Raw genomic sequence first — 17722 nt, forward strand, 5'->3', positions numbered from 1 at the left:
GCATAGTAACCAGAAGTCACATATTACATTTTCTGAGAACCTAAGAAAAAAATATGTTAATTAAACAACATTCAAGGTTATAATAGTCTACTGGAAAATGCCCATATGCTAAATAAGAATTCAGGGATTCATGATCTGTAAAAGCAAAAACCTGTAAACATTTTTACATAAAACAACAGAGCTAAGCATTCACATTTATCACTGTGTTCATAAATCAAGACATAGAATGACATAAATAACTTTAGCAGGGGAAAGCAGAAGTCAGAAAAGTTTTAGAAAGGTTGCATTAGTGACTTACCAAATCACTTTCTACAGAAGTTGAATTTCTGGCTTACAACTGCTTCCATGTGTATTACTCATCCACATTCTTTGCTCAGTATAGAATAGTTGCAAAATAAATTTGTTTACTTTTAGAATAATTTTATTCGAACTTCTTTTCAATAATTTGTTTACAATTATTTTCATTCTTCTCTTAATTTGTTACTTATATTTTTAACTAGACAATTTCTTTTTCCAAGTTAAAAAATAAGGGTTTTAAAATCTCAGTATTTTAATCTTTTTAATTTTTAAAACTGTTACTGAATGGTTAATAAGGAATATAAATCTCAAGCTGACTTATGACCCCTCATGAGAAACCAGTAAGTCATTTTTATCTACCATCCTTAGTTTTTGAATGTCATAACTAGAGAATGTGGCTAGTAAAATATTCTTTCCACCTTTAGGAAGAACACACAGGTGTTCTAAGGACTCAATAATTGAGTGCAATTTAGCGTTTGCTAATTGTTGCTGCACGGAAGCAAAAATATTACCCAAACTAAACTACATCCACTTTATCTTTTAGGTAATATACTTTCCACCTTTGTTGCTTTAGTGTCTTTAAAACAAAGATTCAGAGGCCTCTGAACATTTAATGGTGAATAATGGGGTCAGAAGAATAGAGCCATGCAGCAGAAAAACATTTTAGGTAAATAAAGATATGTGTGCATATGCATAATACTACATATCTACCCAACCACGTAACATACACCCTCCCCTCATACACATCCAGTCATTTTTCTCATAGTTTTTAATCAAATAGATAATTTTCACAGATGATACAACCTTTAGTAGGAAGAATTTAAATACGCCATCAACTCCTTAGGGAAAAAATTCTAGTGTGAGACTTTTCGTTTATTTTCTTATGAGGCACTGAGGTATAGTGGGAAGACACTTCTACTCTTAGTTCCGTCTCCAACTTGATTTGTTAATCAGCCAAAATGCCGTAGTTTTTGTCACCCATAAAACAAGAACTGGAGTTGCTGCACTGCCTAATTTCAGACTGGTGGTGGAGCAAATATAAATTAAATAAAAAAACCCAAAATGTGGAAGCATCTTGCAAACATATCGCTAACATGTAGGATTATTATTAATTAATCGTAAAAAGGATCTTAAACCTAGCAATAATTGCTTCAACTATTTCAGTAACTTAATTACTTTTAGCTTAACTCTGGCAAAAGCCTTACATGTAAGCAGATTACCTGCTTCTCTAGGAATAAAATGAGAGCCTCTTCTAGACATTTTTTTATATTAAGTAAAAAATTAACATTATTATTTTCCTTTTCATGTGTTAGATGGAAAGTCTTGGATTTTTTTTTCCTTTCCAAATTTTTCCCAAGCAGAAAATCCAGTGATGTAGCTTTGCACTCTATTACTATCATAGTTGCTTCTAAAATCCAAGGTTGTTTAATTTTATATGTAGAGAATAAATATATGTGTTACAATTCCAGAAAGTCCAACACAAAAATCAGGATCTGTGGCTCATGGGAATTACTCTTCAAATTATAAAAGGGTTCCTGATCTTGAAAGGGATTTCATTTAGCAAGAGAAAAAAAGACAGTATTTAAGAGAATAGGCTTGGTCATAATTCAGAAATGGATTTGAATCCCAGTCGAGGTACAACCTAGCAGTGGAACTTTGGGAAAGATCTCTAACTTATCCAACCTCAGTTTCTGCAACTATAAAGGAGGGATAATATCCAAATTTTCAGAGATGTTTGTAAGAATCAAATGGTGTATCAGTGCATAAAGTGCTTAGCATGGTGCATGGCAAATTAAAAGGACCTAAAAAACAGTATCTATTATATAACTAACTTTATATATTTGTAAATAGATAACAAGGAAAAATGAAGATGATCAATGAGAAAATATTAACAAAAATTAATGGTGAATTCATGTTCTGAGTAGCATCCTTTGCAAAGTATATACTTTATTCAGGTTTTTAGTGCAAAATAGAGCCTAAGCTATTTGTGCCTTACCAAAACTCAAGAATCAGGGCTTCCCTGGTGGTGCAGTGGTTGAGAGTCCGCCTGCCGATGCAGGGGACGTGGGTTCGTGCCCCGGTCTGGGAAGATCCCACATGCCGTGGAGCGGCTGGGCCCGTGAGCCATGGCCGCTGAACCTGCGCGTCCGGAGCCTGTGCTCTGCAAGTGGAGAGGCCACAGCAGTGGGAGGCCCGCGTACGGCAAAAAAAAAAAAAAAAAAAAAAAAACTCAAGAATCAGAATGGCTGGGAATGACTTTTAACACAGAAAACACTACTTTAAATGGCATGAAAAATTTGTCCTGTCCTGCCTCTTATATAAAGGATGAAATAAAACTAAATAGTTCTAATTTTCACCCTCACCTTGATGGATCACCCTGTGTACTTCTACTATAGAGAGACAGACAGTACAGAAAGGAATCAGTACAGAACATCCTCCAGGCTCAGAAAAAGGGAATACAAGCCCGTTCTCTCTATTGATGGCATGAATGTCCTAGCACATTCTAGGAGAAGCCTCAAGAAGGCTCTGAACATGACATGTAACCGAACTTGCGGAAGGGAAGGCTTTAGAATCAATTATGCCAAAACCCAAATCACGTTTGACTTTCTTTACATGCTGAAAAAAATACTAAAATTATTTACATAAGTTTAACATGTACAATTGTTTTCATATGGCTCATGAAATTCTTACCCACAGACTCTTAGGAAAAGATCACTCACTCTTCCATGCTTTATAGTCCTAATTCTGAGGTTTTCATTTTGTTCTTACTTACAGAAGGGTTTGTATGGATACAGAGACACTTTCTGAGAAAAAGTTTTTAGTCCATACCTACTATCTATAGCATTGCAGAAATGAGCTGGTTCTTCCCCAGGAAAAAACACAAGTCTTAAATCCCTGCTTTGCCTACTTTAAATACATGCCAGAGAAAAGGCATATGAATTTCTTTTCAATCAACAATACAAAATAATATTGTATTTCCAGTTCTTGCCTGTGATCTTAATTTTCAATGATCTGATTTAAAATGCTACTAGAAAAAAATTTGAAACAAAAAATAAAACAAAACAAAAACAGTTGGTTGTAGGATCACAGGGGAAACCCAAAAAAGAATTTCTAGGGATAGCTTCAGATGTCAGCTGGAAGGAGACTCTACTTTCTGTTTTTGCTTAATCACGGACTCCCCTCTTCACCCTCCCATCCTCATTAAAAATGCAACTGTAGGAAGTGGGCACTTTCCATACTGTTATTTTCAAGTTTCACTTGGGGAGGAAAAATCACACAGATGAAGATCTAAAGGGCAGTTTTGTATTTGTTACAGTGGCATACAAAGCCACACACTTAGACAGCTAATATATCTGTACTGTCAGTCAGCAAAGAAAATAAATGTGACAGTTTCCAATGACAAATTGTAGGTATAAAAAATCTGGTTGTGGAATGATTTCCACATCACAGAGTCAGAATAAGTTTAGAGTTAAAGCTTAGATATTATCTAATATAACCCTTTCATTTTATCAATTAGAACGATATGAAGAGGTTAAATGACTTGTCTAAGGTCACAAAAACAAGGGGGTAGGAGATTCAAGACGAGCACCCTTGACTCCTGATACCTGTACTTTTCACCTTCTGAGAGCAAGTACTTGTAAACAAGGAATATACCAGTATTTCATGAAAGAATAACAAGTATGATAAAACAGTGGGGAAAAAAAGCTAATCAACAATATCATTTACTAGTATTTTCAACAACGCTACAACAAAAAACCCTGAAATTGTACTATTACTTTAAAGGAATTTGTGATAACTGAATAAAGATATAACTTTCTTTTAGGAATTTTTTCCCCATTACTGTTTTGTATTACTTGAAATTTCAGCTTCTACTAGTGTGGGGTTAGAAAACAACAAGCATGATTGACATCAGAGATCTAATGGAGATCTTCACCTCTGTCTCAGGAGCACAATAGGGTCAAGAGATGTGGTATCCTTCTAGGAGGCTTGGTCTCTTCTGTAGCAATACCATACAAATGCTTCTTTCTGTACACACTTTGCATGCTGGCCTCAATATACTTCTTTACATTTCCCTGAGATCATCACTCAGCTAGTCAGAGCTACTTGAGGAGTAGAAGAGAAATTAGGGTGATTTTGACTGGCCTACTTTCCAATTGTGATTTGTGCCTCCTTAGTCAAAATTCTGCCTTTATCTGGGCTTGAGCGTCTTCTTTACTCTAAAGGATCTTTTCATCCCCAGAGGGATTCTGTTTCCCCTACCCCCAATCTTACTTAAACAAAATATCAAGGAACTGGGAGAGGGAAGGGGTAGAGGCCACCAAGTTTCAACCTCTCACCCACGGGAGATCTTTAGAAACCTTCCAAATACTCAAAGGCATGTATCATACACTCAAGTCTTTCCCTTTCAAGCTAACAATAACCTCAAGAAAAATTCAGAGTAAGATATACAGGGGACCATGACATTTATCCTATGATTGAAATCTCCTAATTGCATCGTTTCATATTAAAATACAGAGAATTTATCTAACTAAAATTTACTACACATAAACAATCCTCTTTTTCAAGCACTGAGAAAAGTAGCAATATCTTTTCTTACATCCAAAGAAAATACAATTTTAAAAGTAAGAGTAATTTGATGACTTAATCACTTAAAAGAGTATCCGTAAAAATCATATTATTCTTTTCTAGAATATATCACCAAATCACAAAGAGTCTATAATATTTACATTATAACATTATTTCACCATTTTCTTCAAATATCAAAACATAAAAATAGACACATAGACCAACAGAACAGAACTGAGAACCCAGAAATAAACCCTTGCATATATGGTCAACTAGTATTTGACAAGGGGACTAAGAATACTCATTGGGGAAAGGGTTAAATAAATGGTGTTGGGAAAAGTGGATAACACATGAAGAAGAATGAAACTGAACCATATCTTACAACATATACAAACATTAACTCAAAATGGATAAAAGACTTAAACCTTAGACCTGAAACCATAAAACTCCTAGAAGAAAACATAGGGGAAAAGCTCCTTAATGTTGGTCTTGGCAATGATTTTTCGGATATAATACCAAAGGCATAAGCAACAAAAGCAAAAATTAATAAATGGGACTATATCAAACTGAAAAGCTTGTGCACAGCAAAAGAAACTATCAACAAACTGAAAAAATCTATGATAGGGAGAAAATATTTGCAAACCATATATTTAGTAAGGGATCAATATACAAAATACATAAAGAACTCATACAATTCGGTAACAACAACAACAAAATCCGATTAAATAATGGGCAGAGGACCTGAATACACATTTTTCCAAAGAAGACATACAGATGGCCAACAGGTACATGAAAAGATGCTCAAGGTCACTAATCATCAGAGAAATGCAAACCAAAACCACAATGAGATATCACCTTATACGTGGCTATCATCAAAAAGGCAAGAGATAACAAGCATTGGTGAGGATGTAGAGAAAAGGGAACCCATGTGCACTGCTGGTGGGAATACAAATTGGTACAGCAACTGCAGAAAACAGTATGGAGGTTCCACAAAAAATTAAAAATAGGGCTTCCCTGGTGGCGCAGTGGTTGAGAGTCCGCCTGCCGATGCAGGGGACGCGGGTTCGTGCCCCAGTCCGGGAAGATCCCACATGCCGCTGAGCGGCGGCCCGTGAGCCATGGCTGCTGAGCCTGCACGTCTGGAGCCTGTGCTCTGCAACGGGAGAGGCCACAACAGTGAGAGGCCCGCGTACCGCAAAAAAAAAAAAAAAAAAAAAAAATTAAAAATAGAACCACCATCAGCAATCCCACTTCTGGAATATATCTAAAGGAAATGAAAACAAGATATCAAGGAGATATCTGCACCCCCATGTTTGTTGCAGCATTATTCCCAATAGCCAAGATAAGGAAATATCCTAAGTGTCCATTTATGAATGAATGTATAAAGAATATGGGAGATTGAAATAGATAAAATGGACTATAATTCAGCCATGAGAAAGAAGGAAATCTGCAATTTGCAACAACATGGATGGACTTTGAAGGCATTATGCTAAGTGAAATAAGTCAGACAGAGATAGACATATACTATATGATATCACTTATATGTGAAATCTAAAAAAACTAAACTCACAGAAACAGAGTATTAAGGTAGTTACCAGGGGATGGGGGATGGAGGAAATGAGGAGATATTGGTCAAAGGGTACAAAGTTCCAGTTAGAAGATTTAAAATTTCTGGGGATCTAATGCCAGCATTGTGATTATAGTAATAATAATGTATTACATACTTGAAAGTTGCTAAGAAAGTAAATCTTAAGTGTTCTCACCACACAAAAGTAATGGTAATTATGTGACATGATGGAGATATTAGCTAATACTATGGTGGTAATCGTTTTGAAGTATTAAGTGTACAAACATTAAGGGTACAAATCAACATGTTGTACATCTTAAACAGTGTTATATGTCAATTATATCTCAATAAGGCTGGAAAAAAGAGACTAGTGTATATACAAGGTCTGCTTAAGATATCTCAGTAGATCACAAAATAAGCATTATGAAGTCTTCGAATGAGAAGACTGTGGGATAGTTTAGGGGAAAGTAAAACAGTGACAACACTAAAGTAGATTTAGCATACAGAGGATTCACAACAGTGTTCTTAATGGAATGAGCTATTTCCGTCCTGTTCTTTTAGGCAGTAGAGCACAGTTTTAGTCAGAGCATTGCAGTCAGACAGACCTGAGTTTATATCCTGGCTTTACTTTGTAACCTTGACCAAATTACTTAATATCTCTATGCCTTAGTTTTCTCACTATATAATAGAGATAAATAAGGGTACCTACCTTGTTGGGTGGTTAGAAGGACTAAATGAAATAATGTGCTGCAATGTCTGACCCAGTAAATGCTAACTCTTGTTACTTAAGGAATGTCTAGAGTTTCAGGCAAAATATCGAAGACTTGGGCTTCCCTAGTGGCACAGTGGTTAAGAATCCGCCTGCCAATGCAGGGGACACGGGTTTGAGCCCTGGTCCGGGAAGATCCCACATGCTGTGGAGCAACTAAGCCCATGCACCACAACTACTGAGCCTGCCCTCTAGAGCCCGCATGCCACAACTACTGAAGCCCCGGTGCCTAGAGCCCATGCTCTGCAACAAGAGAAGCCACCGCAATGAGAAGACAGCGCACCACAACGAAGAGTAGCCCCTGCTCGCCATAACTAGAGAGCCTGCGTGCAGCAACGAAGACCCAATGCAGCCAAAAAAAAAAAAAAAAAAAATCGAAGACTTGGTGAGTGTAAACATATACTAAAGACAATATACAACCCATTCAAGCCAATCTAGATTTTATTCAAATAGGAATATAAATTATAAATTTTATTAAGTATTTATAAATTATTATTATTATTTTGCTAATCTCAAACTGTATTTCCTTAATAAATAAAATTTGGTCATTGGGCAAAATATTAGTGGAAAATATGATTGCTCTGTTAAGAGTTAGTTTAGGAGTTCTCACACAGCATTAACAGCAGTTACTCAGTTTTCTTCCCTTTACCATGTCTAGCTTAGAAACCTTAAACACGGTAGCTGCTAAATGCCTTGCCTGTGGCAGGTACTCAATATAGCAGAATGGAACTGATTTTCAGGCAGCCCACTTGAACAGTGCTGTTTGAAATTTCTTTTATGAGTGACAAAGAATTTAATTTTACACTTTGAGACAAGACCCAACAGCATGGTGGTTAAGAACATGGGTCTTGAAGACATAGAGATCTACATGTGAATCCTGACTTTGGGCAAGTGACTCAAGGCAAGTTAATCTTTCTAAGCTTCTTTCTTTGTTTATCAAATTGGGATAATAAGGAAAGGGATGCACTTAGTACAGTGCTTGGCACACGGAAAGCATTCATTTAACAAGTGATTTATACCGAAGTTCAGACAAAGCAGCTTGAGAAAGATCAGTGCACTTGGACTTGTGGAAAGTGCTTCAAATTTTGGTGTAAATGCCAACGCACATAGTTCTCTCTCACAAAAGGGAAAACACCTCAATATCAGCCCTAAAGACTCCATAGCAATTTACACATATTTTTAACCGTATGGATCTTTTCTTCTGGTATAAACTAAACTATATTTAGCACATATAAAACTTTCATGTTGAAAGTACTTTACAAGTAAGCATAAACTTTTTGAGAGGACATAAAAATTATAGAAAATAAGTACACTTATGAAAATGCATTTAAAATTTATGTAATAATTAAAATGAAAATCTATTTACTTTGTTCCTAAATTCACTGATTTTGTATTCTGCTGTAACTTAAACATGGCTGATGCACCTCTGTTCTGTGATGTGACACAGCTTCCTGAAGAAAATAAAAATTCTAAGACAAAACATTAAATTATTTGAAAATTCATATATCATATTCATATAATAGATTCATATTCATATACCAGAGCAATTTGGTATTGTGGTATTTTATTAAGGAAGGTAGGTAAAAATATAGTGAGCTATGGAAATTTTTATGAAATGATCATAAATTCAAAAATAGCAATTCACCAAATGATAATTTTCAAATAATTAAAAAATATACTTTATGAACATATTTAGAAACATACCTCAGCATTCTATGTAAAGCATGAGTAATCATAATTTTCAAAATAATCATTTTTTACCTTAATTTTTCTTCACTGGTAGGAAATTAAAATGATGACAAGAAAAATTTATTATATCATAATAGATTCTTTTATCTTTTATCTTTTGAATAAAATTAGGAATCTTCAAATCCTCTTTTATTATATATATTCTTGTAGGAACAACATTAGGGGAACTTTAAAAATCAGCTGTAGTTAATGCTATGCTTCCATAACCAATTATAATATAGAATTTTATAATTAGTATTTCATAATAGGGCCATATTGGCATTGGCTGACTAAAATATTACAATTTTAAACTTCCAATTTTCATTAATAAAAATTTCAACAAGTGTTCAACAATTCTTTTTACTTAATAATGCTTCCCTGGTGGCGCAGTGGTTGAGAATCTGCCTGCCAATGCAGGGAACACGGGTTCAAGCCCTGGTCTGGGAGGATCCCACATGCCGCGGGGCAACTGGGCCTGTGAGCCACAACTACTGAGCCTGCGCAGCTGGAGCCCGTGCTCTGCAACGAGAGAGGCCGCGATACTGAGAGGCCTGCGCACTGCGATGAAGAGTGGCCCCCGCTTGCCACAACTAGAGAAAGCCCTTGCACAGAAACGAAGACCCAACACAGCAAAAATAAATTAATTAATTAAAAATAATAATAATAATTTAAATGACAGAAAAGAACACACTTCTATTACTCTACTTACAGAAAAAGAAATGCATAAGAGAAATGTGTAGTGGAGAATTTCAGAACATTTATTTTCTGATTTATTTTCAAATTTGTAATTAAGTTTAACCAAATAGAAAAGTTAGAAAATTAAAGATATCAATACTGGAGAGGGTGTGGAGAAAAGAGAACCCTCTTGCACTGTTGGTGAGAATGTAGACTGATACAGCCACCATGGAGAACAGCATGGAGGTTCCTTAAAAAAACTAAAAATAGAACGACCACATGACCCAGCAGTCTCACTACTGGGCATATACTGAGAAAACCATAATTCAAAAAGACACATGCACCCCAATGTTCATTGCAGCACTATTTACAATAGCCAGGTCATGGGAGCAACCTAAATGCCCATCGACAGATGAATGGATAAAGAAGATGTGGTACATATGTACAATGGAATATTACTCAGCCATAAAAAGAAACAAAATTGGGTCATTTGTAGAGATGTGGATGGATCTAGAGACTGTCATACAGAGTGAAGTAAGTCAGAAAGAGAAAAACAAATATCATATATTAACACATATATGTGGAACCTAGAAAAATGGTACAGATGAACTGGTTTGCAGGGCAGAAATAGAGACACAGATGTAGAGAACAAACGTATGGACACCAAGGTGGGGAAGCGGCGGGGGGGGGGGGGACGGTGGTGGTGGTGGTGGTGGGATGAATTGGGAGACGGGGATTGACATGTATACACTAATATGTATAAAATAGATAACTAATAAGAAACTGCTGTATAAAAATAAACAAATAAAATTCTAAAAAAAAAAAGAAAATTAAAGATATCAAAAGGTTTAAGTTAAACCAAACAGAAATTTAAAAAATCACTAACCCAAAGCATGCACTGCTCCTCTATGCCTGCTGGAGCTCTTGCTTGTTTTAATCACACGGACAGCACTTTCTTTGAACTGCAGCTCACAAAAATTTTCAAGAAATTTTGCCATTTCTTCTGTAACAGTATCCAGGTAAGTTTCTTTAATGAATTTCACTGTTGAGGATGGAGCTAAAATTTCACGTAGTGTGTTAAAATCCTCTTTTATCATTGAGTATAACTTAAGCATTGTACCTTGGTATCCATCAGCCATTATGTCTAAATTTGCTTCTTTGCTGTAAGAAGGAAAACAGTTCTGCAGAAGTTTAGTCAACAGTTTATTCTGTATGTTTTGGTACTTGATTGTAACTTCTGATTCTGGATACAGAAATAAGAGTTGTTGTATGCATTGATTTTTCAACAAAATTTTTTGCTGTGAATTGTTTATTTCATTGTGGGTTTGTAATTTGCTCACTAAGAAGCGTCGAAGATGTAGTCTTATATCATCCCATATAGACTTTACATCCATAGAGGAATGATCTTCAACAGAATGAAGAGAAGTACTAGAGAGGAAATGGAAAGATGTTCCACTTAGAGTGGATGGGAAGGAAACACTGCTGTGGCAGGAGAGGTCCCAAAGTAAATCCAATACAATTTCTTCTTGATTTTGTTCATTCTTCAACAAATCTTGCTAATAAAAGTAAATTATAATGTTAGAAATGTGATTAACTATAAGAGTAGCAGGAAAAAATGATTTCTACAATCATACAGAATTTCATAATAATTCATTTCAATTTAGAATCAACACTATGATGTTTTCAAAAAAAACTTCTTTTTGCATTTGAAAGTTAATCTATTCAGACATTTTAGAATATTATCTTTATGGTCTGTTAAATTTTGTAAAGCCCAGGTGATGAACTAATTTTTCAATTAGATTTCTCGACACATAGTTTTTAGTCCTCATTGTTATGCATTCCTGATATAACCTGAGCTGTATGGAAGCTTTAGCTTAAAAATTCTAAATAAAAATCTATAGTAAAATATCGACTGAAATGTACTCCTAAGATGAAATAAATTTAAGATCATGCCCCTAATTAATACCTAGTAGATAATTTTCATGCCTGAATGAGTATACTTATTATTATACATCTCCAAATGAACATAGAGAACAGAGACCTTTAAACATAGTATGTGCCTAGGGGTTACTAATAGCTGCCATCCTGAGAAATAAAAGTTAATACATTTAAAGACTTTAACTTTCATTTAAATTCCTTTTTGAGAGTCTTGTTAAGAAAGATTTTACTTTGGAAAGTAATCTGAGAATATTTCAGTTCTCTCCAAAGAAATAACTAACTCAAAATGGGAAAAAATACTCTCAGAATTGTTCCTCAAACCGTAAGAAAATTTTTTTTAATATTTTCTGTGTTAACTGACAGAAACAATAGTAGGTGTAATTAGGAATAGAAAAGGGACAAAAATTTACTTTGTTTTTGGACTTTGAATTACATGCACAAATTCTCCTTACATGCTGACTCTCCTAATTATGTCTATTTCAGGTAGTACTGAAATTAGTTTATATTCTCTAAGTAGCAACAAGCTGATTATTTAAAAAACAAAACAAAACAAAACAAAACAAAACAACAACAACGGAAGCAAGGTTCAAGCTGTATAAAATCAGGCCAGCTTGGAAATTACCAATTGACAAAGGTATTATGTGTGACTCAGAAAAATGAACAACTCCTAGACAAATTCCAGGGCTCTCTCTCAGTCATTCTAAGCATTGTGATCTCTAATTTAATGTTCTGTCTGTAATAAATAATAATACCTAATATCTATGTAGTAGTTTATTATATAAAAAGCACTTTTTGATACAGTCTCTGACTTCTTCATAATGAAAACTCTGTGACATAGATACTTAAAACCCTAATTTACAGATAAGGACACTAAAGTACAGTGTGTTTAAGTTACTTTCCAAATGTCACACATAATAAAGCACAGAACCAAGAATGGATGCCTGGTTTCATTCTCCTCATCCACGTTCTTTCTACTACACTCTAGAGAATCAAAAAGTGAATTGACTTTTCTGAAGCTCCACTTTCTCTCTTCCTTTTTATTTAGTTCTTTTGATACTTCTGGAAAATAAATGTGCTTAGATAGAGTCCAGAACACCAGCATTATGGTAAATTCTATAGAGCAAACTGGTCATATGAGTGCCTCAGACTTGGGTTTCTTTAAATCAGTCAATAACTGTAAATATTTGATCAAGCAAACATTTAAAGAATGATAGATTTAAAACATGTGAACATGTGTTAAGTATGATTGCTTAAATTTTGAAAATGACTTCATACAACTGCCATAATGAGAACCTCTGTTTCTTATTTTGTTAGATAATTAATAAATAAAAACTTTCTATGGAAAAAAATAGATGTATGAAAAAAGTTCTGTCAAGATTGACACTTTCAGCATGTAAAAACTTGACAAGGTCGTTTTAATCTGGATCTGTTTTAATAATGTGGTTCTTTTCTCAAAATAACATGATCAATTATGTTAAAACAGCTAGGTCTGGAAGACGCCTATCAGTCTAATGAATTTGAGCAAAACTAAGGCGGCCTTTGCCCTGCAGTGAATAGAGAATGACTTATGTGTGACAGATTAAAAGATAATTAAAAGCTTTTGCTTTTAATTAAATGAGAAAGCATTATTATATCAATATTAATGAAATTCATTACACATGGCTCTTAATAGAAATTAAAGGAATAACTATATCCATATTTATTCTTCAAGGCTCCACCTTCAAGAGATAATGGGTGAGAGGATTTTCTTAAAAGAATAAGCCTTCAGGGCACATAATCTTCCTTTCTCTTTCTTTTATTACTTTGTAAACATTAAAGAGACACCTGCAATAATAACAATAGCCAAAAAATTTTTCATCTGATTCTGTCATCCTAAGCCATATACAACCTCAAGATATTTTCCGCATCTGCCTTAGTCAATGTTTGATGTTTACACAAAAACAGTGCCTTTTTTCCCTAAATTAAATTAAAACCGTAGCTACAGAAATCCTGTTTTCTAACAATTGTGCTGTTTCTCTAGTTTTTGGAAGCTAGCTACCCTTGTAGATACAGGTGTAATAACATAAGTATTTCTTATTGAAGGCTACAAAAACCTCTCTAACATAGAGGGTGGTCAGTATCCAAGAATGACGAATGTAATAATTCTCCATCAATTAACAGTGTCCTATAAATTGCTGCCTTGATTGAAAAGAACTGGATATGCCTGCAGGTTGGGGATGAAGGGAATAATGGACAAGGCTACTTAATAGATACAACTGATGATGATCTTATTGTGCTTAGTAATGAGCACAAGAAAATGAGTAGTTGTGAAGGGACACAAAATGTAATAGATACCAACTTTTCTGATAGACAATCGTGGTACATTTCAGTACATTTTGTGGTGTTGATATGGTATACATCACACCACAAATCCCTCAGGAATTATAATGTTTAATGCCCATTTATGTAAAACCTCATTTTATTATAAAAATCATAGTGAAAAATAAAAACACATAGCTCACTGGATTCCACTAAGGATATAGAAACAAAACACAAACCCTAATCCCTAGATATGGTGGGCTAATATGGTCAATGGAATAAATATTTACGTACAGAAATTGAATGAAATGTATTCCATGTTCACCCACCCCACTCCACTGTTAAAACAAAGATTCTATTTTTTTTTTTACCAGTGTTTTGAGAAATTTTATCATGTCTCCATGGGGAATGGATGGTGACTTGGATGAATTAAAATTATAATTATTTAGCCATTCAAAACAATCAGTTGTTGTTTGTAGCTGCACATCTGGACATTGTTTGTTAACTTCAGACTGTATTTCTTTAATGCAGTGTTCTATGCTATAAAAAAGAAAAGAAAAATTATTTTGGTGGGAAGTAGGTAATGGTTCTGTCTCATAATATCACAGATCCTGAAATGTTTATATGCAGTACCCGGTGGCATACAATTTACAAAATTATAAAACATCCATATATGAAAATAGTAACAAAGAAACTATACATTTTCATTCATAATTGAAAACTGAAAGCTCAAATTTTCTGGCCATTTCAATTCAAATGCAATAGAGGAAACATATCTAGCTACTCAAAGATGAATTAGAAGTTCTTTTGTGTTAAATCAAAAATCAAATATAGATGCAATGAAATAATGATCCTCTTGATAAGCAAGCAGTGGATGGAAGACAGAGATAAAATATTCTTGATGACCGAAATCAGAAACATACACTATATACTATTATGTGAATGACTACATAAATTATGGAAAACCTCAATCAGTGCAATATTAAGAAATCACAAAAGGTACAAAAAACTTATAAATTTAAAAGTTGTAAAACATACATGCTATATATACACTGTTACTACAGCTAAGTACCTTTTCCTGCCATCAAACTCTACTCCAAAAAAAAAAACCCCAAAACATGCTAAAGATGGCATGTTAAAAAAAAGACTGGAAGGAAATGAAACAAAAGGTTAATAGCAATTATCCCTGGGTGAGGAAATTTGGTGTTTTTAATTTTACATTTCTATATTTTCTAAATTTTTTGAAGGCGTAAGATGAAATTCTTCATTTACAAATAAATAAATAAACAGAGAAAACATGCCCAACTGCATCCTCCAATATATATGTTTAAAAAATTCCGTTAAAAGTATCCTTAGCTCTGAAACTAAAAAGATGCACTATTTTATTTTAATTTTCATTTAAAAATCTGTGCATTAATTATCATAAATCTTTGTGGAGTAAACTGGTGACCTTAAGCATAATGTCATCTGTGGAGCCACATGGATATGACATATTACTACCACCTGATGGCAGCATATCTAAACTGCAAGAAAGCTTATAAACAGGAAAATTATTTTGAAGCTGAATCTCTTCACCCCAAACTGACAAGTTATGCATTTGCCTCTTAATAGTATTAAGAAACATCTGTTACTAAAAAGGTTACTACTGTTTTGAAAATATCATTGCTATTAATTATCGATTCCATGTGATAGAAACACGGAGGCTTTGGAAACCAAGCTCTGATGATTAAAATTGATGTCATATGAAATTCTCTTCTTCGAAATTCATATAAGGTATTGGTTGCATATAAAACATACACTGTAAAACTTTAAGGAAAAATTTTCAGGAGACTTCTGAGCATGAGCGAATTCAAACTAAATTACCTTGAAACAAATACATTCTGAGAATCAAAGAGACTTTTCATGAAAACAAAGAACTTGCAAGAAAAACAATACCTCCTTAGGCCACAGGCCACTCAGTTTCCTGATGAGACAGTCTTACTCAGGAATTCCAGTTCTAAGTCTGACACAAGATTGGCATATATTTTCTTAATTTACGTAAGCACATCTATGGACTGAGAAACACGATGCCCAAAGCACATACCTTGACTCTAGGGACTGGTTATCAAAGGTTCTTATTATAGCATCCTCCTGTGTCTCACTCAGTCAAACCTAATAGATTACAGCAATGTGAATTGGAAAGGCTGAGCCGTTAGTCTACCTAAATCTATTTCAATCAAGACTCAGCTTTTAGGCTAATCTCTAACATGTGAATCTGGGTAGAGGCCAATAACTACAACTTATAAATAGAGTAAAGCCTTGAGAGAGCAAGATATTCTAGTAATTGGTCCAAACACTGATAAAGGGATTGAGTAGTTGCATTTCAGAGGACCTCCCTCATTGATACAAACTAAGACAGTTGAAATGGCTTTTAAAATCATTTTGTCGCAAGTTTTAAAATGACAGAATTCACCTGTACCTGATTTTGTTTTTATGTGGCTAAATATCTTGTCATTCTGCCGTTCACCACTGTCTATACATCTTACTTTAAAAGTCTGAAGTCTAGAGATTTATCCCCTGATTATATTCAAAATGAATATTTTCAAAATTTAAGATGAATATCAGTTTGGCAATTTATCTTCTTTAACTGAAGTCAAAATTAATTTAAAAAATAATTTTCAACATCTAAAAGGTAACATTATTTTCACATATGTGTAGTAACATTGCTGATGGAGATGGTGATCTTGGGTGGGAGGAGGTCTATATATATCCTCAGACTTAAATGATGCAAGATCTTGATCTAGCTTTTCAGAAATAACATGATACTTCTCTTTATTCTGGTTTAAGTGTTTTTTGTTTTACTGTAAGTTGCTTCTAATTTTCTTTAGAAACAAGGTCAGTCATGAAAACATAACCAAGGTAATTCGGCAAATAGAAATCCAGTTAGCACATTTATTAACCAAAAATGGCAAAAGTCTAATGTAGATGTAGAATCTCTGCCCTAAACAGTTTAAATCCCCAAATTTACACCATTAGTTGGCTTAGCAAGGACTTTATAAAAGCATATTCTTAACTTTATTTGTAATATTAAAACCATTGAAAATAGCCTAAATGTCCATCAATAGGAGAATAGTTATATTCATTCAGTGAAATAGTCATGAAAATAAACTAGAAATACAGTTATCAACATAGATGAATCTAAAAAATGTAATGTTGAGAGGGAAAAAGGTGTAAATGAATACAAACCATACAGTAGTTTGAAAACATACCATATGATCCTACATGTTGTTCAGGATTATAAAAATATGTAGTAAAAGTGTAAAGAAATGTGCTGGAAAAGGAGTACAATCTATAAAAATGCTGAATCACTGTGATGTAAACCTGAAACTAATACAGTATTTTATTTTATTTTAATTTTTTAATTTAATTTTATTTTTTTATACTGCAGGTTCTTATAAGTCATCAATTTTATACACATCAGTGTATACATGTCAATCCCAATCGCCCAATTCAGCACACCACCATCCCCACCCCTCCCGTGGATTTCCCCCCTTGGTGTCCATACGTCTGTTCTCTACATCTGTGTCTCAACTTCTGCCCTGCAAACCACTTCATCTGTACAATTTTTCTAGGTTCCACATACATGTGTTAATATACGATATTTGTTTTTCTCTTTCTGACTTACTTCACTCTGTATGGCAGTCTCTAGATCCATCCACATCTCTACAAATGACGCATTTTTGTTTCTTTTTATGGCTGAGTAATATTCCATTGTATATATGAACCACAACTTCTTTATCCATTCGTCTGTCGATGGACATATAGGTTGCTTCCATGTCCTGGCTACTGTAAATAGTGCTGCAATGAACATTGGGGTGCATGTGTCTTTTTGAATTATGGCTTTC

General features: G+C 34.1%; 1 protein-coding gene across 3 annotated transcripts in view; it reads right to left on the bottom strand.

Moving 5' to 3' along the window:
* The window catches only part of KIAA0825, a 407300-nt gene that overhangs the window by 311188 nt on the left and 78390 nt on the right, over nt 1-17722 (bottom strand). For all 3 annotated transcript variants that reach the window (XM_081233566.1, XM_081233568.1, XM_081233567.1), the window contains exons 5-6: nt 14210-14378; nt 10489-11158 (exon numbers count right to left, since the gene is read on the bottom strand). In XM_081233566.1, coding sequence (XP_081089692.1) covers nt 10489-11158; nt 14210-14378 — 839 coding nt within the window. The remainder of the gene's footprint in view (nt 1-10488; nt 11159-14209; nt 14379-17722) is intronic.

This window comes from Mesoplodon bidens (assembly GCF_964165515.1).
Source record: "Mesoplodon bidens genome assembly, chromosome: 4".
In the NCBI taxonomy this organism is placed as follows: Eukaryota; Metazoa; Chordata; class Mammalia; order Artiodactyla; family Ziphiidae; genus Mesoplodon; species Mesoplodon bidens.